This window comes from Somniosus microcephalus, chromosome 1 (genome assembly GCF_052327205.1).
Source record: "Somniosus microcephalus isolate GS21.2 chromosome 1, FLI_Smic_1.0, whole genome shotgun sequence".
Lineage (NCBI taxonomy): Eukaryota > Metazoa > Chordata > Chondrichthyes > Squaliformes > Somniosidae > Somniosus > Somniosus microcephalus.
The window spans coordinates 213,471,148-213,497,199 of record NC_140987.1 but is presented as its reverse complement, the minus strand read 5'-3'; the positions used below and the strand labels follow the sequence as shown (position 1 = coordinate 213,497,199).

At 46.9% G+C, this 26,052-nt stretch overlaps 2 protein-coding genes across 2 annotated transcripts in view; one reads left to right on the top strand and one right to left on the bottom strand.

Annotated features, from left to right (window-relative positions):
* The window catches only part of dhfr (dihydrofolate reductase), a 53,616-nt gene extending 51,340 nt beyond the window's left edge, over positions 1 to 2,276 (bottom strand). Inside the window, exon 1 of the mRNA XM_085989577.1 lies at positions 2,106 to 2,276. The gene's annotated coding sequence lies outside the window, so the exon portion shown is untranslated. The remainder of the gene's footprint in view (positions 1 to 2,105) is intronic.
* A 3,277-nt stretch (positions 2,277 to 5,553) lies between these two features.
* Positions 5,554 to 26,052, top strand: part of msh3 (mutS homolog 3 (E. coli)) — a 459,900-nt gene continuing 439,401 nt past the window's right edge. Inside the window, exons 1-4 of the mRNA XM_085989589.1 lie at positions 5,554 to 5,829; positions 16,934 to 17,054; positions 22,171 to 22,403; positions 22,921 to 23,145. Of these exons, the coding sequence (XP_085845715.1) occupies positions 5,671 to 5,829; positions 16,934 to 17,054; positions 22,171 to 22,403; positions 22,921 to 23,145 (738 nt within the window). The 5' untranslated portion in view covers positions 5,554 to 5,670. The remainder of the gene's footprint in view (positions 5,830 to 16,933; positions 17,055 to 22,170; positions 22,404 to 22,920; positions 23,146 to 26,052) is intronic.

Below are 26,052 nucleotides of genomic sequence, written 5' to 3'. Positions count from 1 at the left end.
CCCCCCGTTCGCGCTCTCTCTCTCTCCCCCCCCCCGTCGCGCTCTCTCTCCTCTCCCCCCCCAGTCGCTCTCTCTCTCTCCCCCCCCCCAGTCGCGCTCTCTCTCTCTCCCCCCCCCCAGTCGCGCTCTCTCTCTCCCCCCCCAGTCGCGCTCTCTCCTCTCTCCTCCCCCCCCAGTCGCGCTCTCTCTCTCCCCCCCCCAGTCGCGCTCTCTCTCTCTCCCCCCCAGTCGCGCTCTCTCTCCCCCCCCCAGTCGCGCTCTCTCTCTCCCCCCCCAGTCGCGCTCTCTCTCCCCCCCCCCAGTCGCGCTCTCTCTCCTCCCCCCTCCAGTCGCGCTCCTCTCTCCCCCCCCCAGTCGCGCTCTCTCTCTCCCCCCCCCCAGTCGCGCTCTCTCTCTCTCTCCCCCCCCCCCAGTCGCCGCTCTCTTCTCTCCCCCCCCCCAGTCGCTCTCTCTCTCCCCCCCCCCAGTCGCGCTCTCTCATCTCCCCCCCCAGTCGCGCTCTCGTCTCTCTCCCCCCCCGTCGCGCTCTCTCTCTCCCCCCCCCCAGTCGCGCTCTCTCTCTCCTCTCCCTCCCCCCCAGTCGCGCTCTCTCTCTCTCCCCCCCCCAGTCGCGCTCTCTCTCTCCTCCCCCCCCGTCGCGCTCTCTCTCTCTCCCCCCCCCCCAGTCGCGCTCTCTCTCTCTCCCCCCCCCCCCCAGTCGCGCTCTCTCTCTCTCCCCCCCCCCCAGTCGCGCTCTCTCCTCCCCCCCCCCCAGTCGCTCTCTCTCTCCTCCCCCCCCCCAGTCGCTCTCTCTCTCCCCCCCCCCAGTCGCGCTCTCTCTCTCCCCCCCCAGTCGCGCTCTCTCTCTCCCCCCCCCCCCCAGTCGCGCTCTCTCCTTCCCCCCCCCACTCTCTCCCCCCCCCCCCACTCTCTCCCCCCCCCCACTCTCTCCCCCCCCCCCCCACTCTCTCCCCCCCCCCCCACTCTCTCCCCCCCCCCCCACTCTCTCCCCCCCCCCCACTCTCTCCCCCCCCCCCACTCTCTCCCCCCCCCCCCACTCTCCCCCCCCCCCCCCTCTCCCCCCCCCCCCACTCGCCTCTCTCTCCCCCCCCCCACTCGCGCTCTCTCTCCCCCCCCCCCACTCGCGCTCTCTCTCCCCCCCCCCCACTCCGCGCTCTCTCTCCCCCCCCCCCCCACTCGCGCTCTCTCTCCCCCCCCCCCCACTCGCGCTCTCTCTCCCCCCCCCCACTCGCGCTCTCTCTCCCCCCCCCCCACTCGCGCTCTCTCTCCCCCCCCCCCCACTCGCGCTCTCTCTCCCCCCCCACTCGCGCTCTCTCTCCCCCCCCCCCCCCACTCGCGCTCTCTCTCCCCCCCCCCCCCATCGCGCTCTCTCTCCCCCCCCCCCCACTCGCGCTCTCTCTCCCCCCCCCCCACTCGCGCTCTCTCTCCCCCCCCCCACTCGCGCTCTCTCTCCCCCCCCCCACTCGCGCTCTCTCTCTCCCCCCCCCACTCGCGCTCTCTCTCTCCCCCCCCCCCACTCGCGCTCTCTCTCTTCCCCCCACTCGCGCTCTCTCTTCCCCCCACTCGCGCTCTCTCTTCCCCCCCACTCGCGCTCTCTCTCTTCCCCCCCACTCGCGCTCTCTCTCTCTTCCCCCCCACTCGCGCTCTCTCTCTCTCTTCCCCCCCACTTCGCGCTCTCTCTCTTCCCCCCCACTCGCGCTCTCTCTCTTCCCCCCCCACTCGCGCTCTCTCTCTTCCCCCCCCCAGTCGCGCTCTCTCTCTCCCCCCCCAGTCGCGCTCTCTCTCTCTTCCCCCCCCAGTCGCGCTCTCTCTCTCTCTTCCAACAACAACATGCCCTCAAAAGACCCTCGGCACCGCCGGGCACTTCAGCTAGTAGGTTATGTATGCACAGCACTAAGTTCGATGCAGGGGATCCCTTTTAAAGTACAAGCGGAACCTCTCTCGGAGCCCGGGAAAGTCACTAACGCGACTGTCGGGTGGGACACGGAAAGTTGCGGCTGGAAACTCCACTTGGAAGTGGCGGATTAACCCGGGTCGCTCATTGTGCCCGGGCCAGGCTCAGGACTCCCCTGCCTCAGTTAGTGAAACACTCCTGCATTACTTGCCTTAATCTAATCGGATGCCAGGGGAAGTTACCATCTTTGCCAATCCCATGTTCGGGCAAACAGCGACAATGCAGTTAACCAAACGAGGCATCTTTATGGTTTGTGACCGGGGAGCAGACAGCAGTCGAAACACAAAATGAAACAATTTTCTCTGAAGCGCGCCAAAACAGCGCGCCAAAATGACGTCACACAGCAGCGCCCAATGGGAAACATGCTGCCTCAAACTGCTACAATTGGCGTTCTTCACACTTGGGACCACTGGCCCATTCCTGCTCCTATTTACATTATTATTGTGAGCCTTAAAATGAACGCCAATGTACATTAATTGTGTGAGAATTTTACTGGTTTCGTCATTTCTCTCATTTATTTGGCAGATGAAGACGTCGTCCCATGAAATAAAAGGCATTAGCATCAATCTTTTAATAATTCAAATTAGCTGTTTTTGAACTCCACACTGATATATTTTACAATGTTTTGTCAGTTTGTTAAATTCAACAGGCTTTTAATCTGTAGCTGAGCTGCTTTATTGCTTTACTCGCTCGTCAACACACTATCAATAAAGGCAGTAGTGAACATAAGACAAAAATTGCAAAACTTTGCAAAGTGGCTGCAAGTTAAGAGCTGTCCATAATTCTAGGCATTATTATTATCAGGTAATCTGTTTTAGTGACGTTGGTTAAGGTATAAATTTTGGTCAGGATACTGAGGAAACTCCGCAGCTCTTTTTCGATTAGTGCCATAGGATCTTTACGCCCACCTGAAAAGGCAGACAGGACCTCGGTTTAAACATCTCATCTTAAAGACTCCCTCAGTACTGCACTGAAGTGTCAAGTTAGATTACACACTCAAGTCTCTGGAGTGGGACTTGAACCTATAACCTTTTGACCACTAAAATAAAGATTTTTTGACTTTCTGGACTTTTTAGTAACAGTATTTCCCCCACAGAAGCTTTCACAGACCTAGAGAAAACTGGGCAACTTGGAAGATTGACTTGATACACTTTCAGCATTAGGCCAATGTTTGATAATGCTGTCTGTGTCCTCGTTATACCTAAACTATCACTTTGAATGAAGCACAGTGAATAATATCACTTCAGTTACGCTGCTCAGGTGGCAAAGCACATACCAGTATTTAGGCTTTTGCCTCAGTCTGGGTAGCACTGCACATGGATCTGCATAACGTGTATCAAAGATCACATATAAACATAGGAATGTGCAGGACCAGAAAAGATCATTGCAGTACATTAACAAACTATCAATGGTGGCAGGACAAGTTGAGAAGGCTGTTGAAAAAGCCGACTGGATCTTGGTCTTTATAAATAGAGTCATAGAGTACAAAAGCAAGGACATTATGCTAAACTTTATAAAACACTAGTTAGGCCCCAGCTGGAGTTTTGTGGCCAATTCAGGGCACCACACTTTGGGAAGGATGTCAAGGCTTAGAGAGGGTGAAGAGGAGGTTTACTAGAATAGTACCAGTGTTGAAAGACTTCAGTTACGTGGAGAGACTAGAGAAACTGGGGTTAGCAAAAGAACCAGAGGCAAGAACTAGCTGACTAGCCGACTGAAGGTACGCCACCAATGGTGGTGGTGTGGGGCGGGGGGGGCGGGTGGCGGGCGTGACGGGGGAATGCACAAGGTGCCTGAATGGAAGGATCAGAGAGTTGTTGGGTGGGGGGGGGGGGGGAGGAGGTTGGGTCATTGCAGGTACAGCAAGTTATGATCTGGAATGCATTACCCAAAAGGGTGGTGAAAGGGAATTGGATAAATTCTAGAATTGGAAACATTTGCTGGGCTATGGGGAAAGAGCAGGGGAGTGGGACTAATTGGATAGCTCTTTCAAAGACCTGACACAGCCATGATGGGTCGAATGGCCACCTTCTGAGCTGTATCAGTCTATGATTCTTTATGGCTGGTCCAAAGCTGCAATTTCCACCACTTAAACATTGGGAAGACCAATCATCTCCGGCCCTCCGTGACCAACTCCGTATCCTTACCACCAATTCCATTCCCCTCCAGGGCCACTGTCTCAGGATGAACTAGATTGTTTGCAACATTGGCATTTATTCAACCCTAAGCTGAACTTCCAACCCCATATCTTCTCCATCACCAAGACTGCCGCCTACTCCCACCTCTGTGACGTTTTCTGCCTTTGCCCCATATTCAGCCTATCTGCTGCATAAACCCACATCAATGCCTTTGTCATGTCCAGACTTGACTATTCCAATGCTTTCCTGGCTGTCTTCCCATCCTCCATGCTCCCTAACCTTCAGTACATCCAAAGCTCTGTTGCCCGAATCTCATGGCACACCAAGCTTTGCTCAGCTATCACCAGTCCTTTCTTACCTACATTGGCTCCTGGTCCTCTGCACCTCAAATTCAAAATTCTCATTTGTGTTTAAATCCCTTCATGACCTTGTCCCTCCTTATTTCTGTACCTGCTGTAGCCTTACACCTCCTGCCCCCCAACTCCCTGTTCCTTCCATTCTGGTCTCTTGTGAATTCTCCTTCATCCCACCATTGATGGCCTGCCTTCTGTCAGCTAATTCTACGCTCTGGAATTCCTTCCCTAAACCTCTTTGCCTCTCCACCTTCCTCTCATCCATTAAGACTCTCCTTAAAATCCATGTCTTTGACCAAGCTCTCCTTCTTTTGTCCATTTTTGTCCAATTACACTTCTGTGAAGCACCTTGGGATGTTTTCTATGTTAAAGGTGCTATATAAATGCAAGTTAATATGTTCTCCAGTGTAAACATTCCCAAATTTTATAGCCTCCCCTCATAACCTAGGTGCCTAATCCCAGCTATAAATTTAGTTGTCCTATACTGCACCTTCTCTAATGCCTGTATATCTTTTCCCTAATATGGTGACCAGAATTGTACACACTACTTCAAACTCCTCCTGAGATTTGTGCTCCAATATAACCCAAGATCCTATTTGCTCTCTTTACTGCTGCCACACATTGTGTTGATGGCTTCAGCAATCTATCCACCAAATCCCTTTCATGTGTTGCATCCTGTAGAATAGTACCATTTAGATTATATTGCCACTGTTTATTATCCTTTCCCAATCTCATAACTTTGCATTTGTCACATTAAGTTACATCTGGCAATGGTCATGCCAGCTCTTCAATCTGCTCGGAGTCTCCCTCAGCCTCAGTCACATCCTAATACCGATGCAATGGTGTCATTCTGCTGTATCTTTGTGAAGAAACAAGGTAAGATTTTGTATTTTTATGAACAAGATGCCCCTTTAATTAATACGTTTTATTACTATGATATAAAACGGATGCTAACGATAAATGATACATTTCACAGTCAGTAGGCTCTGTTTTATACATTGTTCTTGAGTAGAGGTATTAATTGTTGCAATGTACTGTAATATCATTGTGAGGAGGGTGCAGCTTTAAGAGAAATACAACAGCAGCACGTGGGCCGGCTCGGGCTCGGAGTCTGTGACGTGTTTTCGCGCCGCCGCTGCAGCAGCTCGGGGAGTGACCAGCTGTCGCTGCTGAACTACAAGTTAAGGGACTAACGCACGCGGAGCTGGCCTGGTGGATATTTGCAATGTCCAAGACGAAAGGCCGCGGGAAGAAGACTGTTGGGAACCAGGCTGTGATCAGCAAGTTCTTCCGCCCTATAGATCAGGGCAAGGCACAGAGGCAGGAGCGGCGGGAAGATAATGCAGCAGCAACCTCCCTCACCTCAGATACACCAGGGCAGCAGGTGAGTTATTGCTCGGTTGCATGGTGTGCTGTTCACTTACAGACTGCTTAATTAATAAGAACTAGTTGCACGTGATCGTATGTGTATATAATATATAAAATGTATGTTCAGACATGGAAAATAAATTGTAGTGATGATGATGACTTACATAATTTTGTTTGTCAACTATTCACTTCCTGATATCTGTTTATAAAACATAAATTTTTTATATAATTTCTATTTGCGTTTTTTTGTTGCTAGTTTTGAGGACTTTGCAGCTTGAGGTTGTGTGGGAGTGTTGTAACTTTGCTTGTATATGCACTGAAACTCCAACGATATTTGGCAACACTCAAGACCTGCATGATATGGAGTAGTGTGGGGGGCGGGGGTGTTTGCATAACAATTAAATGTGAAAGCACAAAAGGCCACCTGGCTCATCAAAACCAGTTCTTTAGCAAAGATCTACCCAATAATTTTACTTTTGCGGGATAATTTACCATGAATAAAATCTCCAGTAAGGTAGAGATAAACGGAAACATACTGAAAATCTGATTTGAACCATCAGAATATGAAAAAGTAAAGCCCTGTGAAATTTCCAACAAAAATCCAATGAGGAAGGGAGCAGTGGTGAATCTAGTTCTGGGGAATGAAGTGGAGCATGTTTCAGTGGGGGAGCATTTGGGAAACGGTGATCATATCAGGCTTGGGATAGTTATGGAAAAGGACAAGGAACATTCAAGTGTAAGAACACTTAACTGGTGGAGTGCTAACTTCAGTGAGTTGAAAAGGGCTCTGGCCCAGGTGGGTTCAAATCAAAAATTGGTAGGCCAAACAGTAGATGGTTCAGATACAAAATAGATACATTTCCATGAGGAGGAAAGGAAGGGCATCCAAAGCTAGAGCTCCCTGGATGATTAAAGATAGAGATTACAATGTGACAGAAAAAAGGAGGCTTATGACATGTAAGGTTCATAATACAGTAGAGAAACAAGCTGAATATAGAAAGTACAGAGGAGATCTAAAAAAGGGAATAAGAAGGGCAAGGGGATTGAGTAGTGGCTATTGTAAAAGGGAACCCAAAAGTCTTTATAAACATATAAATAATAAAGGGTAGTTACAGGAAGGGTGGGGCCGATTAGGGACCAGAAAGGAGATATTCTTGTGTAGGCAGACCCCTTTTGAGGTACTAAATGAGTACTTTGCACCTGTCTTCACTAGAGAAGAGTTTGCTGCCAGTGTAGCAGTAAAGGATGAGGTAGTAGTGATATTGGCTAGGATCAAAATTGATAGAGGAGATTGATTCCTGGGATGAGCGGGCTGTCCTATAAGGAGAGATTGAGTAGAATGGGCCTGTACTCTCTGGTGTTTAAAAGAATGAGAGGTGATCTCATTCATATAAATTGAAAAGTATACATTTCTTAGAGGACTTGACAAGCTAGATGCTGAGAAGTTGTTTCCCCTGGCTGGACAGTCTAGAACTAGGGGTTATAGTCTCAAGATAAGGCGTTGGCCATTTAGGAGCAATTTCTTCACACACAGGGTTGTGAATCTTTGGAATTCTCTACCCCCAGAGCGCTGTGGGTGCTCAGTTGATGAGTATATTCAAGACTGAGATTGATTGATTTTTAGGCACTAAGGGAATCGGGGAATATGGGGATAGGGTGGGAAAGTGGAGTTGATGTAGAAGTTCAGCCATGATCTTATTGAATGGTGTTCTTGAGTAATTAAAAAGTTGGCAATCCTCAAAATATAACAGTCACCCGGTCTGGATGGGATGCATCCTTGGTTACTGAGGGACGCAAGGGTGGAAATTGCAGGGGCTGTGGCCACAATTTTCCAATCCTCTTTCGATATGGGGGTGGTGCCAGAGGACTGGAGGATTGCAAATGTTACACCTCTGTTAAAAGAAGGGGCAAGGGATAAGCCCGGTAACTACAGGCCAGTTAGCCTACCGACGATGGTGGGGAAACTTTGAGACAATAATCCGGGACAAAATTAATTGGCATTGGGCTAATAAAAGAAAGTCAGCCTGGATTTGTTAAAGGCCAATCGTGTTTGACCAACTTTATTGAATTCTTTGAAGTAACGGAGAGGGTTAATGAGGGTAGTGTGGTTGATGTTGTGTATATGGACTTTCAAAAGGGGTTTGACAAAGTACCACATTATAGACTTGTTAGCAAAATTAAAGCCCATGGGATTAAAGGGACAGTGACAGCGACAGCGTGGATACAGAACTGGCTAAGGGACAGAAAGTAGAGGGTAGTGGTGAACAGTTGTTTTTCAGACTGGAGGGAAGTATACAGTGGCATCCTCCAGGAGTCAGTATTAGGACCACTGTTCTTTGTGATGTATATTAATAACCTGGATTTGGGTTTACAAGGCATAATTTCAAAGTTTGCAGTTGACACAAAACTCGCATAGTAAACAATGAGTAACAGAATTCAGGAGGGTGTCGAGCGACTGGTGAAATGGGCAGACACATGGCAGATTAAATTTAATGTAGAGAACTGTGAAGTGATACATTTTGGTAGGAAGAACGAGGAGAGACAATATAAACTAAAGGGTACAATTTTAAAGTAGGTGCCGGAATAGACAGGCCTGGGATGAATGTATATAAATATTTGACGGTGACAGGACAAGTTGAGAAGGCTGTTAAAAAAGCATACGGGATCCTTGGTCTTATTAATGGAGGAATAGAGTACAAAAGCATAGAGTATAAAACAGTGGTTCGGCCTTAGCTGGAGCATTGTGTTCAATTCTGGGCACCATATTTAAGGAAAGATATCAAGGCTTCAGAGGGTGCAGAATAGATTTGCAAGAATGGTACCAGGGATGGGGGACATCAGTTCTGTGGAGTGACTGGAGAAGCTGGGGTTGTTCTCCTTTAGAGCTGAGAAGGTTAAGAGGAGATTTGATAGAGTAAATAAGGAGAAACTGATTCCAGTGGCAGATTGGTCGGTAAGCAGAGGACACAGATTTAAGGTAATTGGCAAAAGAACCAGAGATGACCTGAGGGGGAAAAAAATTACGCAGTGAGTTATGATGTGCAGTGCACTGCCTGAAGCAGTGGTGGAAGCAGATTCTATAATAATTTTCAAATGGGAATTGGATAAATACTTGGAAGGGAAATGCTTTACAGGGTTATGGGGAGTGGGACTAATTGAATAGCTTTACCAAAGAGCTGGCACAGGCACGATGGGCCGAATGGCCTCCTTCTGTGCAGTATCATTCTATGATTCTAAACAAGCAATCAGGCTACAACTGAATATTTAGTGCTGACTAGTTGCATTCCACAGATGACTCATCTCATCTATCCCCAGCAAGTTAGGAACTGTCATTTTCTACAGAATATTTGATCATTTCTCTGCAACCTTATCTGTATCCTTTTCAACTCTGTCTGAAACAAATGTTTTTTAACGAGTTAATCAGCATAAAGTTAGCTCCCTTTGTTGGGTCTCCCTTCCACGAATCCACTTCTGTATTCACAGTCTGAGTTAAGCAACTTACTCGCTTCTAGTGAATCCACACCTCTCAAATTCCACAGACCTGCATGATTTCCCAAAGTGATTTTCTTTCAATAGTTCAATTAATGGAAATTATAACAGAATATTATTAATCCTATTCCATTTCCTTAAAATGCAATCTTTATTGCAATAAAATCAAGGCTATGTTATTGACGTGGAATTGTATTTTTAATTACTTCTTCAATATTTGTTTTAAACCTTTATGCACTATTAGTTTAGCATTGGTGCAAACTAATTTCCGCTTCTTATCGATACTAAACTGACTGTATAAATCTGGAATCAGAGCCCAACCTGACTCTGGAGTCAAGTGCAGTGAGATTCCCATGAAGTTTAACAGAGCATGGAGTGTAAATCCAATGTGGTGTCAAATCTTGTTTGGAAAATATACAGGCAGTTCATTGGGTTCTAAAACTACCTGACGCTCTCGTTTATGGATTTTTTTTGTTCATTTCTCCACAGGAAGGATCTTTATCAGTTATTTTAAAATGTACTTTTAAGTTAAAGCTTGTGTTAATGGGGTTAAATTAATAGGACAGCACATATCTTCTTCACCACAAATTGCTGGATTTTTATGAAGTAATAACCTCTGCTGAGTTTAAATGACTAGGACTGTTGCAGCAGTAATGACTGTTGGAATGTCAAATTATCTTTTATTGCCTCAAGGATGCTGGTTTTAAACATCCCAATAGATCCGATTCTCCACAAATCTGCTGTTAGCCTTGCCAAAAACGGGAAAAAAATGGGATCCTCGCTGTGATCCTCCCCATATAGTCTGACACTACAGTGCAGTCCTGAGGGAGTCCTCATACAACATTACATCTCTGCATAATTATTTCTGATTCTGATTAGTAGACCTCAAGAATTCATAACTTTTGCCTGCATAGGCTTCGCTTTTCACTTGCACATCAAGAAGTGGTATTCTGAAACCAAAATAAAGTTAGTCAGGCAATTAATGTCTCTACATGGACAGTTCCAACCTGCCTTATGAATGGGAAAAATATCTTTCCCTCTCTCTCCCTTTTGCCCCCTCCCCTCATGAATTGCTAGAGCTGAATTTGAAGAACCTTGCATTATTGTTTTTCCCCATTCCATATGCTTTAAGAGTTTGCAATCCATGCTTCATGATCTACCATGTTTTATATTCAAGATTCTTCAGAATAAATTCATGTCCAATTTTAAATTGTAATCATTGGGTTTGAGTTTTTAAATTATATGGTTTTTGGCTTTTGAGATGCTAAGCTTGTGTAGATAGAGTGCGCATTACTACTAGGAGTTGACACTCGATAACTAATCCTATCCAAATTTTGGCCACCCTCCCCCCGAATGGGTACATCCTGTCTATGTGTGCTGTCCTGTTCAAGACTAGATTTAATTCTGAAACAGCAGCAATGCCAAATTGGTATTTAGCCTCTCCTATCAGTGGACACACTCTACTGGACTGTACTGAATTGGAACATAAGAAATAGGAGCAGGAGTAGGCCATTTGGCCCCTCGAGCCTGCTCCACCATTCAGTAAGATCATGGCTGATGATCTACCTCAACTCCACTTTCCTGCACTATCCCCATATCCCATGATTCCCTTAATATCCAAAAATCTATCGATCTCAGTCTTGAATATACTCAATGACTGAGCCTCCACAGCCCTCTGGGGGTAGAGAATTCCAAAGATTCACGACCCTCTGAGTGAAGAAATTTCTCCTCATCTCAGTCCTAAATGGCTGACCCCTTATTCTGAGACTGTGACCCCTGGTTCTAGACTCCCCAGCCAGAGGAAACATCCTCCCTGCAGCTACCCTTTAAGAATGTTGTATGTTTCAATGAGATACCCTCTCATTCTTCTAAACTCTAGAGAATATAGGCCTAGTCTACTCAATCTCTCCTCATAGGACAATCCCCCCATCCCAGGAACCAGTCTGGTGAACCTTCATTGCACTCCCTCGATGGCAAGTATATCCTTCCTTAGGTAAGGAGACCAAAACTGTACACAATACTCCAGGTGTGGTCTCACCAGGGCCCTATATAATTGCAGTAAGACATCTTTTACTCTTATACTGAAATCCTCTTGTAATAAAGGCCAACATACCATTTGCTTTCCTAATTGCTTGCTGTACCTGCATGTTAACTTTCAGTGATTTGTGTACAAGGACACCCAGGTCCCTCTGAACACAAACATTTCCCAATCTCTCAACATTTAAAAAGTACTCTGCTTTTCTATTTTTCCTACCCAAGTGGATAACTTCACATTTCTCCACATTATATTCCATTTGCCATGTTCTTGCCCACTCACTTAGCCTGTCTATATCCCCTTGAAGCCTTTTTGCATCCTCCTCACAACTTACATTCCCACCTAGCTTTGTATCATCAGCAAACTTGGATAGATTACATTTGGTCCCCTCATCCAAATCATTGATGTAGATTGTGAATAGCTGAGGCCCAAGCACTGATCCTTGCGGTACCCCACTAGTTACAGCCTGCGAACCTGAAAAATTTCCATTTATTCCTACTCTCTGTTTTCTGTCTGTTAAGCAATCCTCAATCCATGCTAGTATATTATCCCCAATCACATGAGTACTAATTTTGTTTAATAACCTCTTGTGTGGCACCTTATTGAATGCCTTCTGAAAATCCAAATACACCATATCCACTGGTTCCCCCTTATCTATTCTGCTAGTTACAACCTCAAAAAAAACTAACAGATTTGTCAAACATGATATCCCTTTCATAAATCCGTGTTGACTTTGCTCAATCCTGTTATTATTTTCTAAGTGCCTTGTTGCCATGTCCTTAATAATAGATTCTAGCATTTTCCCTACTACTGAGGTCAGGCTAACTAGTCTGTAGTTCCCCGTTTTCTCTCTTCCCTCTTTATTTAAATAGTGTGGTTACATTTGCTACCTTCCAATCTGTGGGAACCGTTCTAGAATCTATGGAATTTTGGAAAATGACAACCAGTGCATCCACTATCTCTATAGCCATCTCTTTCAAAACCCGAGGATGTAGGCCATCAGGTCCAGGGGATTTATTGGCTTTCAGTCTCACTAATTTCTCCAGTACTGTGATGCACTATCAATTGCTACAAAAGACTGGAAGTTGAGAAAGTAATAAACAGGCTTTTATTACCAAAGAACAGAGCATGCCTCTTGTGGTTGCCTGGTATCCAAAAGGGCCGGGGGCTGCCGAGCAGCCACCTTTATACCCAGCCATGAGGGTGGAGCCAGGGGCGGAGTCAGCTGAGGCATGCACAGACAAGTACAACAATATGCAAGAGTGAACAACAGTACTAACTGAACAACAGTGGTGAGCAACAATACTAACAACAGTGGTTTACCACATACTGTTTTTTTACTAACACTAATTTCTTTTAGTTCATCATTCTCGCTAGACCCTTGGAGGTTTTTTGTGTCTTCTTCCGTGAAGACAGACACAAAGTATTTATTTAATTTCTCTGCCATTTCCTTATTCCCCATTAGAATTTCTCCTGTTTCAGCCTGTAAGGGACCCACATTTACTTGAGCTAATCTTTTCTTTTTTACATACCTATAGAAGCTTTTAGTCTGTTTTTATGTCTCTCGCTAGTTTACTCTCGTATTCTATTTTCCCTTTTTTTTATCAATTCCTTTGCTGAATTCTAAAATCTTCCCAATCCTCAGGCTTACTACTCTTTTTGGCAACATTATAAGCCTCTTCCTTTGATCTAATATTATCTTTAACTTGCTGGCAGGATCTCATAACAACAAGAGTGGCTGGAAAATCATGGGAAGCATGCTGACTGACCTGCTGTGTATTTCCAGCATTTTATTTTTTAAATTTAGTTTAAATTTTGTAGTTGTACCTGACTTTGGTATCCAATGTAATTAAATATTGTCTATGATGGATATACTAAGGAAGAATCAGTAACAGGATATGTACAGTTTATTTCCCACTGTAGTTTATATTACAAATACTTGAGCTTTGGGTAATTTGTGAGAATAGTTTTGAACTTTAAAGTTACATTAATTTATTCTTTTGAAAAATGATTGTAACTGATCTGGTATAAAAGCCTAATCTCAATGTCTCCATTCAATGTGTGGTAGAATTAATAAATAGTAAAGCGATTCATATGGGGGTAAGGGTGGGGAAGAGAAGGGGCAGGGGAAATAATCTCCTGTCATATTACCAGATTCTTTGCCCACTTTTCCATGGAAAGAGTCTAGATAGGAGTTTTCTAAATGTGTTTTGAGTTAAAGCTTGCTTTTCGGGGGTGATTTGGCCAATGAAGGCGGGACTGCTGCTTGTCGGGCTTAGCAGGCAATTAAGGGAAAGCCGGTTACTGGTGACGTCAGCAAGTGACGTTTCATCTGCCGAGCTCTTGACAGATGAATTGTCATCGTTTGACAGCTCTGTCAAGCGGTCAAACACTGACAGTCTGTCTTCTAAGTTGAGTCCTGGAACACAGGCTCAGTTAGAGATCTGTCCTGAGCAGCAAGCAGAAGGTTGATGCATTTGAGAATGCAGCGGCCATTCTGCTTTCTCTGCCGGTGAGATGAGGGACTCCCGGGACTTGAAGGGATGAAGCCTGGAGGAAGAAGCAAAGGTAAGTAAAACTTATTAAGACACTTTACACTCGCCTCACACACTTACCTCTGCACACATGCACCCATCACGCACCTGCACACCGGACAGCTCGGCCTGTCCGACCATCGCAGACCCACGGCTCGCCTCGCTGACCCTGGCAAGGTTCGGAGCCGTCGGGAAGCCCACACTTTAGGTGGCAAAATAAGGATTATCAAAAAAACTGCCTGTTAATTGGCACTAATCCCCTTCCCGCCTCGAGGAGGCGGCTCCCAGCGCAGGTCGGGTACCCGCCTCCTGGGAAGATGGCACGGAGGCGGGATGAGTACCCACCCTCAGATTCTGCCATTTTCCCGGCAGTCTCGCCTCCATACCCGCCTCCCCAGGGCTGGCAAAATCGTCCCCTTAGTTTCTCGGGACAGATCCATGTTGGGTTGTGAATCCAGCGTCTGATGTAAGGTGGTTAATATGCTAAATGGAAGTTGTTTTTCCCAGGGTCCAAACAATAAGCAATTTGGGGGTATAAATTTGGCACTGGCGGTAGCGCAAAATGGGCAGTCTCGCGTTGGCTGCCCGTTCTACTTTCTGCCCAATATTCAGGGTGAATTTTCCTGACCCTTGCCCCAGGGAATGCCCTAGTCTCCAGGCGCAAAAGTCAGGAAAAAGGAAACCTGGATTTTTGGATCGTCACTTTAACGCAGGCCAAATTTTGCCACTTCTCCCCCCCCCCCCCCCCCCCCCCCCACCCCCCTTGCCTGCAGTCAGTCTTCGATTTCTGGAGTTTTCCTGAGAGTTTGGCCTCTGCATACAGGGGGTGCAAACGTGATACATCAATATAAGTGGGTAGCGTCGGGCAGGATGCCTGAAAAAATAAGACTTGCATTTATATAGCGCCTTTCATGACCACCAGACGTCTCAAAGTGCTTTACAGCCAATGAAGTACTTTTGAAGTGGAATCACTGTTGAAATGTGGGATGCGCGGCAGCCAATTTGCGCACAGCAAGGCCCCACAAACAGCAATGTGATAATGACCAGATAAGCTGTTTTTGTTATGTTGGTTGAGGGATACCGGGGATAACTCCCCTACTCTTCTTCAAAATAATGCCATGGGATCTTTTATATCCACTTGAGAGAGCAGACGGGGCCTCGGTTTAACGTCTCATCCGAAAGACGGCACCTCCGACAGTCCAGCACTCCCTCAGCACTGCACTGTAGTGTCAGCCTAGCTTTACATGCTCAAGTCCCTGGAGTGGAACTTGAACCCACTACCCTCTGACTCAGGCGAGTGTACTACCCACTGAGCCACAGCTGACACATCAGAACATGGTACTGCGGCCTGCCTTTGGACCCCTGCCAACCGTAGGTCACTGGGGCTCGCAAAATACGAAGATGAGGGCCAAATTCACAATTTTTAAGCCCTCCTCTGTCCCCAGAATTCTGAACTACAATCTTTAGCAACAGGACCAGAAGGTTCCAATCTCCAAGGATAGTGACCCAGCTGAAGGCCTGCAGCTACCATTGTTGCTATTGCTGGTGCTGAACCCTGACATGGAGTGGGGCTGCCTCATAGAAAATTTAAATAGCTTGGTACAGGAGATTGAGACAATCCCAGGGCTTGATAGGATTAATAAGAACATGGAGCAGGCCATTCAATGAGATCATGGCTGATCTTCTGCCTCAACTCCATTCATCGGCTCTATTGCCATATTCCTTGAAGCCTTTACTAGTCAGAAATCTACTCTGTTTTGAATATAGCCAATGACTGAGCCTCCACAGCCCTCTGGGGTAGTGAATTCCAAAGATTCATCACCCTCTGTGTGAAGAAATTTCTTCTCATCTCAGTCCTGAATGGCCAACCCCTTATTCTGAGACTGTGGCCCCTGGTTCTAGACTCCCCAGCCAAGGGAAACATTCTCCCAGCATTCACCCTATCAAGCCCTGTAATAATTTTGTATGCTTCAATGAGATCCCCTCTCATTCTTCTGAATTCAAGACAATACAGGCCTAGTTTACTCAATCTCTTCTCGTACGACAGTCCCGCCATCCCAGGAATCAATCTCGTGAACCTTCGTTGCGCTCCCTCTATGGCAAGTATATCCTTCCTTAGGTAAGGAGATCAAAATTGTACACACTACTCCAGGTGTGGTCTCACCAAGGCCCTGTATAATTGGAGTAAGACTTCTTTACTCCTGTACTCAAATCCTCTTGTAATGAAGGCCAGCATACTATTTGCCTTCCTAATGGCTTGCTGCACCTGCACATTCACTTTCAGTGACTCATGTACAAGGACACCCAGGTCCCTTTGAGCATCTGCATTCCCCAATCTTTCACCATTTAGGAAATACTCTGCCTTTCTGTTTTTTCTACCAAAGTGGATAACTTCACATTTATCCATATTATATTCCAACTGCCATGTTCTCGCCCACTCACTGAGCCTGTCAAGATCCCCTTGAAGCCTCTTCACATCCTCTTGATGACTGACACTTCCACCTGTACTTTGGGTGTGTTGCTCCTTTCTAGTGCCCGGGAAGGGGGGTTGGGGTTGGGGGCGGGTGACAGGAAAATCTGTCTTAAGCCATTTAGGATAGCGATGAGGAGGAATTTCTTCACCCAGAGAGTGGTGCACCTGTGGAATTCTCTACCACAGAAGGCAGTTGAGGCCAATTCATTAAATATATTCAAGAAGGAGTTAGATATATTTCTTAAGGCTAATTGGATCAAGGGATATGGGGAGAAAGCAGGGACAGGGTACTGAATTTGGATGATCAGCCATGCTCGCATTGAATGGTGGAGCAGGCTCGAGGGGCCGAATGGCCTACTCCTGCTCCTATCTTCTATGTTTCTATGTAATGTGTTTTTTAAGGAGATTTCATTGACACATATAAAATATTAACTCATACAGATAAAGTTAACCGAGAATATTACTTTAAAGTTACCCAGAAGAGGCAAGACTGGAGGACATAAACATTAGGGATGTCCAAACTGAAGAGCCATGTGATCCGAGTTTGATTTCTTTATTGGTTTTGATTGTGAAAATTCACATGCTGCAGATACCAGACTCCGCTAGAAAAAAGAAAGCAAAAGTCGAACAAGGTGAACCCAGGACAAAACGCAGGAAGCTGACAAGTCAAGAAAAGAATGGAGATGGGGCACTCGTCGAAAAAGGCTGTGGTAAGTACACAAACAATGATTTCTAAAACCAGTCCGTTTTTGTTATTGGTCATCAGAGGCAAATCTGGCATGATAATCAAATGCAACGGTGTCCATTTCCTTATGCTTCTGTGAAGTGCCTTGGGATGTTTTTTCTACGTTAAAGGTGCTATTTAAATCCAAGTTGTTGCTAAAATGTTTGTTTATAAAAATTGGTAGCAAACTGGTGAGCGGTGACTAGCATCCTGTTGCTGAATGAGATTATTAGACCATTTACAAACCAATCATTTTGCTCCGTATTATATAACATAATAACATGAGAGAGAGAGGCCTAGAAATTCGGTTTTGGCGCAGCGAGGGCTTTAGCGCCGGAAGTTAGTGCCGGCGCTAAGTCCCCCTGCGCGCGCCAAAAATTCAGTAGCGCTGCGCCCAAACGGCTGCCGGCGCTACTGAGGGGTCTCAGCGCCTCAAAACTGGCGCCTTGCGGCGCTATTCCGGCGCTGCGGCGCCCGCTGCGGTGCGGCAGGCTCGGGAAGTGCAGGCCTCCTCCTTCCGTTAAGGAGGAGCTGCCTGCACCCGGCCGCGGCCCGCGATAATCTTTTTATAAATGAGCCCGGCACCTCGGACAAGTGCCGGGCTTGCTTCTGTTCCGGGGGGGGGGGGGCGGGGGGCCGTGGGGGCGGGCGGGGGGCCGGGGGGGGGCGGGGGCGGGCGGGGAAGTCCGGGGCGGGAGCTGCGGCCAGGCGGCCGGCGGGAAAGCGGCCGGCCGCCGCGGGGCCTTTAATGCGCCGGCGCAAAGTTCTGTAAGGCACCTCTGCCAGAACGTTGCTTGCGGCTGCCACGGGCGAGGCGGCCGCAACTCAATTTCCGAGTTCGGGCGGGTTACCATGGCAACCGGGACGCTGCGCACACCGATGACGTCATCGGTGCCGGCGCAGCGCTACCGGCCTAACGCCGATTTAGGGCCCCTGTCAATTTCTAAACTGGCCATAACTTCGGCGCTAGGCCCTCTAGCGCCTCAAAAGCGGCGCTAAGGCCAGTGAATTTCTAGGCCAGAATCTTCCTAATCTAACTAAGTGGCTGCCCTTGACATCAAGGCAGCATTTGACCCAGTGTGGCACCAAGGAGCCCTTGTAAAACTGAAGTCAATGGGGATTAGGGGGAAAACTCTCCACTGGCTGGAGTCCTACCTAGCACAAAGGGAGATGGTTGTGATTGTTGGAGGCCAGTCATCATAGCCCCAGGACATCGCTGCAGGAGTTCCTCAGGGCAGTGCCCTGGGCCCAACCATCTGCAGCTGCTTCATCAATAACCTTCCCTCCATCATAAGGTCAGAAATGGAGATGTTCGCTGATGACTGCACAGTGTTCAGTTCCATTCGCAACTCCTCGGATAATGAAGCAGTCTGTCCCCGCATGCAGCAAGACCGGGACGACGTTCAGGCTTGGGCTGATAAGTGGCAAGTAACATTCGCACCACACAAGTGATAGTCAATGACTATCTCCAACAAGAAAGAGTCTATCCACCGCCCCTTGAGATTTAGTGGCATTACCATCGTCAAGTCCCCCACCATCAATATCCTGGGGGTCACCATTGACCAAATACTTAACTGGACCAGCCACATAAATACTGTGGCTATAAGGGTAGGTTAGAGGCTGGGTATACTCCACTTGTCTGGATGAGTGCAGCTCCAACAACACTGAAGAAACTCTACACCATCCAGGACAAACCAGTCCGCTTGATCGGCACCTAATCCACCCTCCACCACCGACGTACCGTGGCTGCAGTGTGTACCATCTACAAGATGCACTGCAGCAACTCGCCAAGGCTTCTTCGGCAGCACCTCCCAAACCCGCGCCCTCTACCTCCTAGAAGGACGACGGTAGCAGACGCATGGGAATACCACCACCTCCCAAGTTCCCCTCCAAGTCACACACCATCCTGACTTTGAAATATATCGCCATTCCTTCATCGCCGCTGGGTCAAAATACTGGCACTCCCTACCTAACAGCACTGTGGGAGTACCTTCACCATACGGACTGCAGTGGTTCAAGGAGGCGGCTCACCACCATCTTCTCGAGGGCAACTGGGGATGGGCAATAAATGCTGGCCTTGCTAGAGATGCCCACATCCTGTGAATGAATACATAAAAAAAAAAAAATTGCTAACCACATTTGACTTTTTTTTTCTCCATGTTTATTATGCAAATCAGTAATGGATAAATTGCACACATCCCCACAACACGTTCTAATCTAAATATGTAAGTGTGTTTATATTAAAGCCAATGGAGGAAATTTTCCTGGGTCTGTATCCAGGCACTGAATTGCCAGAGCGCAGTGAATATTGGAATGCTGGGTTGGTGGAGTGAATGCCTGTAAAGGAACCAGAGTTTTCTTTATTTAAATAATGGAAGATGAATTAGGCGGGTTCACTTCAAAGTGCCTGATTTTCTGATATTCGCTGTGGTCCTGGCAATTCAGTGCGCTTGGGTGCACATCCAAGAAAACTTCTCCGGCAAGTTCCAGTTCAGACCAAGAAGGCTTCAGACTTCCCAGCAACTGTCACTGCTGCTCAGGCCACCCAGGATGATTACATTTCAGAGAAGAACCTTCCACTCCTTACTCGTGTATAAACCTGAGTTATCATGTTACACAGGACGCTCTTAATTTTTAATTGGTCCATAGGGATAAATTGAATTGGACTTTGTGTAATTAAAAGACATTCTTGTTTCTATTTTGTTGCATTGGAGGCAGTTCAGAGACAATTCACATGGTTGATTCCTGAGATGAGGGGTTTGACTTATGAGGAAAGGTTGAGCAGGTTGGAATTTAGAAGAATGAGAGGTTGTCTTCTTCTTAGGCAGTCCCTCGGAACCAAGGATGACTTGCTTCCACATTAAAAATGAGTTCGCAGGTGACTGATGAGTCCAATGTGGGACCTACAGTCTCTGTCACAGGTGGGGCAGACGGTGGTTGAAGGGGCGGGTGGGTGGGGTGCTTGGGTTGACGTGCGCTCCTTGCGCTGCCTGTGCTTGGCTTCCGCTTGCTCCCGGTGAAGAGACTCGAGGTGTTCGGCGCCTTCCTGGATGCTTCTCCTCCACTTTGTGCAGTCTTGGGCCAGGGATTCTCAGGTGTTGGTGGGGATATTACACTTTTTCAAGGAGGCTTTGAGGGTGTCCTTGAAGCGTTTCCTCTTCCCACCTGGGGCTCTCTTGCCGTGCCGGAGCTCCGAGTAGAGCGCTTGTTTTGGGAGTCTCGTATCGGGCATGCGGACAATGTGACCCGTCCATCGGAGCTGATTGAGCGTGGTCAGAGCTTCGATGCTGGGGATGTTGGCCTGAGCAAGAACACTGACGTTGGTGCGCCTATGCTGCCAATGGATTTGCAGGATCTTGCGGAGGCAGCGTTGGTGATACCTCTCCAGTGCTTTGAAGTGCCTGCTGTACGTGGTCCATGTCTCTGAGGCATACAGCAGGGCAGGTATCACTGCTGCCCTGTAGACCATGAGCTTAGTGCTGGGTTTGAGGTCCTGGTCTTCAAACACTCTCTTCCTCAGGCGACCGAAGGCTGCACTGGCACACTGAAGGCAGTGTTGGACTTCGTCGTCGACATCTGCCCTTGTTGACAGTAGGCTCCCGAGGTATGGAAAGTGGTCCACATTGTCCAAGGCCTTGTCGTGGATTTTGATAATCGGGGGGGCAGCACTGTGTGGCGGGGGCAGGTTGGTAGAGGACCTTTGTCTTACGGATGTTTAGTGTAAGGCCCATGTTCTCGTACGCTTCAGTGAAGGTGTTTACGATGGTTTGGAGTTCGACCTCCGAGTGAGCGCAGATGCAAGCATCGTCTGCATACTGTAATTCGACGACAGAGGATGGGACGACCTTGGATCTGGACTGGAGGCGACGGAGGTTGAACAGTTTCCCGTTTGTTCTGTAAATTAGCTCCACTCCAGCAGGGAGCTTACTGAGGGTGATCTTATCGAAACATATAAGATACTGAGGGGGCTCGACAAGGTGGAAGCAGAGAGGATGTTTCCCATCGTGGGGAAATCTAGAACTCGGGGGCACAGTTTCAGAATAAAGGGTCGCCCTTTTAGAACTGAGATGAGGAGGAATTTCTTCTCTGAGGGTCGTAAATCTGTGGAATTCTCTGCCCCAGAGAGCTGTGGAGGCTGGGTCATTAAATACATTTACGGTGGAGATAGACAGAGTTTTGCAAGATAAAGGAGTGAAGGGTTATGGGGAGCGGGCAGGGAAGTGGCTTTGAGCCCTAGATCAGCCATGATCTTAATGAATGGCAGAGCAGGCTCGAGGGGCCAAGTGGCCTATTCCTGCTCCTATTTCTTATGTTCTTATGTCAGTGCTACTTGATCTCCTGAACTTGCTTCCTAAGGTGCAGATACTCCGTCTTCACCCTTCCACGGTGTATCCCTATTGTGTTGCAATCAAGTCTCTGAAGCAAACTCTTTCACAGGACTTCAAAACTCTGAAACTCCTTATCTCTCACAGTTTTGCCTCTATTCTACAATCTTCAGGCCAAGTTTGCCATCACCTAATCACCACTTCTTACTGTACCTTATCTTGTCTCCTACTGGTTTCAAGCTTATTAATATCCTGCACTGTAACCTTTCAACTATGTTTTTAAATTTTACAAACTACATATTTCTTCCAATATATCCAGCTCAGTGTGTTCCTGCTCTTCATTCTCAGAGTGTTGCAGTGCAGAAACAAGTCTGCAGCAATGCTTTCCGCCACATAAGCCACCAAATCGAATTCTATTCTCCTGCTCGATCCCCATGCCGCATAAAGTTCCTCTTTAGTCTAAATAAGAATGAGAGAAGATCCAAGTGATAAAAGGTCCACTCCATCTTAAGTCTATGTATGGTTACTTTATGATGGACATTCCACTATTTGTTGTTTGTCTACTTTATCAAATACGAATTTCTTTTGCAAATTTCCATGCGGTCAAGTAGTATTGTTAAATATCTGGAAAAAAAAATCCACATTTCTTATTTCATGTAGATAAATATCTTTCCACCCTTTTTTTATGTAAGTTTGTTTTAGTTGTGTAACTGCTGCCATTTTGTATCATCAGAGTTTTTTAATTCAAAGGATTTGTTTCTTTTTTCTCTTCTGAAGATGAGCCAACTGTACGTACACAAACCAGTGTATCTTCATCCACCCTGGACAGACTGAAGGGATTTTCTATTGAGAGGCAGCTAGAACCATCAGGTACTCAGGACCCAGGTGTGGACGTCCAATTCAAGAGATTCAAATGCACAGAAAATTTTGATCTAAACTCTGACAACATTGGCAATGAACTGGATGATTTGATGTTTGCAAAGGATGCAAACAGAGAAGGATTGCATCAGGTGGGTTAGCACACTTTCAGGGCTCAATATAATCCATTTGTCCAAGCTTCAGTATTTTACTAAAATGTTAAATCTTTTCATAACCTCAGAAAACCTCTTATTCAAACCTTTACCAACTCCATGCTTGAATACCCCAATTCCCTCCTCGTCAGTTTCCTGAGTTTCACTATCCTGCACTACCTCCTGCTGCTTTGTCGCCCCTCCCCTCAAGAAATTCTTCCCTCTTGGTTCAGCTCTACGGCTGCTCGGGTTTCCTGCGCTGTTTAAACTCGACCTGGGCCTCTTCCGCGATGATCTGCTGCCCTAGAATGTGACCTTCAGTGTTGTAACTGCTCCATTGGTTTTTAAAATGTTAATGTAATCATTGGAACCCATATTTGAATACATTAAACGCACACTTGGCTCTTTTATAAATCTGAGATAGAACGAAATATCCACTTCAGGTCGTTTTCCCTAAGTTTTGATTTTGAACATTTAAGAACAATCCTGAAATGACCCCGTCTTTCACTTCTGACAGCCTCATGCTCAAGAACTTGCAAGCCTGGATTGGCGTCAATTTTCGGCTTCAAACAAGGGAAGCAGTGCAAAGAACACTTTAGAAGCCGGCACAGTTAACCGCAGGACAAAGAGCGCATACACTCCACTAGAACTACAGTTCCTGGACATCAAAGAGCAGCACAAGGATGCGGTGCTGTGTGTGGAGTGCGGATACAAATACAGGTTCTTTGGTGAAGATGCAGAGGTAGGTCATTCTAACCAAAGACTTTGATTTAACTGGCAATCAGGAGAGGTTTTTGTCTTATTACTCAAAACTCCAGGTACTTAGAGATATCTAGTGCAGTGAATGTGCATTTATACTGTATCTACTGGTCTTGGCCTGAGTTCCAGTCAGGTAGTACCAAATTTTACTGCCCCATTCCAAATGGAGTTCTCCTGCCCAGGAGACCACTCTCCACATGGCTGCTTGTATAGAGACTGAACCTGTATGCCATGTGATGCCAAGTCTAAGTGGCATGTTACTGCCTGCTTCAGGGGATTTTGTGCACTTCTCTCAAGTCACATTAGGCTCAACTCCGCAGTTACACAACAACTTTAGCATCACCCACAAAGTGGAAACCCAAAGACCTCTGATAAACTATTGATGTCAGTTACAGAAACCATCATAACTGTGGGTTTTAGGTGTTACTACACACACTCTGTCATACAGTCAGAACACACGGTATCATGGTGCACAATTCATGAACCAACTGAGCCATTAGCAGAGCTTGGCACTGACACTGATGGTGTCAGGAACACTTATTATTCAGTTATAAACCCAGTAAAAGTCTGCCTTCTACAAGCAGAGCATGAGCCCTATTTTAGTATCCGTTGTGCCTGTTACAGATTTCAGGTCTGCTCTAGATAATTTCTCGAGTTCGGCTTCACCGGTCCCATAAATAGATCGTACGTCACTTACAATCAGGAGTTTACAGTTGCTGCCCAATACCCAGTCATACGATAGCATGACCCAAGAGACCGTAACAATGAAACCCTTTGTTATATGAATTGGATTCTGTAATCTTGTACGTACTGCATGTGTGCACCTCCAATCTTGTAGGCTGACTGAAGCCAAATGTAAATCAACAAGCTGGTTTATTTTACAATTGGTAAATAAATGTACAGAGTTTAGTAAATCTCACCCGACTTCAGTTTAATTCAGTAGCTCTCCTCACAGTACAGAAATAACAAAACACACCACACTGCCCCTGATGGTAGGTTATAACCCCTCTGACCAGTGTTTCTTCTTAAAAAGAGGCTCTGCTCATTCCCTGTGTCTTCCTTACCAAATATTACACAACGGAACTGGACCATGTACTGGTCTGACCTTTAGCTTGACCTCTGACACTCTCCCAACCGGCTACCACTCCCAAGTTTGGAGTTTGCTCTGCAGTGTTCCCTGACAAGCTCCTTCTGTGGCCAAGTGACCAAAAATTCCAAGCGTGACATAGCTCTTGCCTCCAGTGGAGGTCTGCCTCGGGAGAGCCACAGCTTGCTTGCGAAAACCATGTGCTATTCTCACTAGGCATGTCATCATGGCTGCTGATCCTTCCAGACCCTAGGAGTCGATGGTGTTGAGCAAGGCATGCCACTCCTTGAGTGTCAGCCATGGCTCAGTTGGTAGCACTCTCTGCTCGGAGTCAGAAGGTTGTGGGTTCAAGTCCCACTCCAGGGACTGGAGCACAAAAATCTAGGCTGACACTCCAGTGCAGCACTGTTGGAGGTGCCGTCTTTTGGATGAGATGTTAAATCGAGGCCCTGTCTGCGCTCTCAGGTGGACGTAAAAGATCCCATATCCTGGCCAATATTTATCCCTCAATCAACGTCTCTAAAACGGCTTATCTGGTCATTATCACGTTGCTGTTTGTGGGAGCTTGCTGTGCACAAATTGGCTCCTGTGTTTCCTACATTATAACAGTGTCTAGACTTCAAAAATACTTTATTGGCTGTAAAGCGCTTTGGGACGTCCTGAGGTCATGAAAGGCGCTATATAAATGTAAGTCTTTAATTTTTTCTCCTTTGCCTCGCGTCTCTGATCCGTTACATCGGTCATGGGTTCCATGCATCATGCAGGGTTTATGCCTGGGCTGTCTGATGACCCCTGAATTGCCTGCGTGACCCCTGCAGCCAAACCCCACACAGCACCAGCCTTGCCCAATGTCTGTAGCTGGATGTTGTCCCCAGGTTGCTGCATGGGCCAACCACACCAGTTTGCCTGTCACCTAGTTGAAGCAGCTTTGTCTGATAAACCGTTCACTCTGCTCCCAGCCAAGTGGTGGATTTTGTGATCTCCCATGTCTTCCCCCTGAGCAGGTAAGACACACAAGGCTACCTCACCTTGATTGAGGTGTGGCACAGAACCACTTTCCAACCACCCCGTGCGACTGGAAACACTCTCATCCCGGATGAGGGGCCTTTTTTAAATGTAGTCTTTGAATTGAGGTGTGAGTTTTCTGTCTGCCTTCGCTTGAACCCTCTGGTATGGTTGGCAAGCTGCATCTCCTCCTGCCTCCCCCCTCAGCTTCCCCCTACCTGGGCTTTTTTGGACTGTTAAATCCCTAAAATCATTTGACGTGCAATTTGCTATTCTTGGAGCTGAACTGACAAGTCCTCTGCCCACAGTTGCATTATCCCTGAATCTCTCCAGAAGCCCTGGACCTTGTGCCAACTTCTGCAGTTGACCAAGAAGCCTAACATTTGCTGAATCATGCGGGCCTCCTTTCCACTGAGCTTCTTGTCTCCAACCCCTTTGGCAACTCAACTGCATTGTTCCTGATCAAAACATTGAGTAGCATGGACGAATAGATCCTGACTTCTACTTGTTCCAACCAACTCTACTCTTCTTTCCAAATTACCATAGGTTTTGCTGTTTAACTATAAATTATGATATGATATCAAACTATTATATAAAGATATAAGGACAGAATACATGGCCTTAAAATGGACAGTGAAGTATATCTGCATGCCCTGCTCTCTAACCCGGCTTCACCTGAGGACAGCTCTTGGTCTTGACTCCCTCTGTGCAATGCCTGGGAGATGGATCAGTAAATCAACAACAACTTTTATATAGTGCCTTTAATGTAGTAAAACGTCCCAAGATGCTTCACAGGAG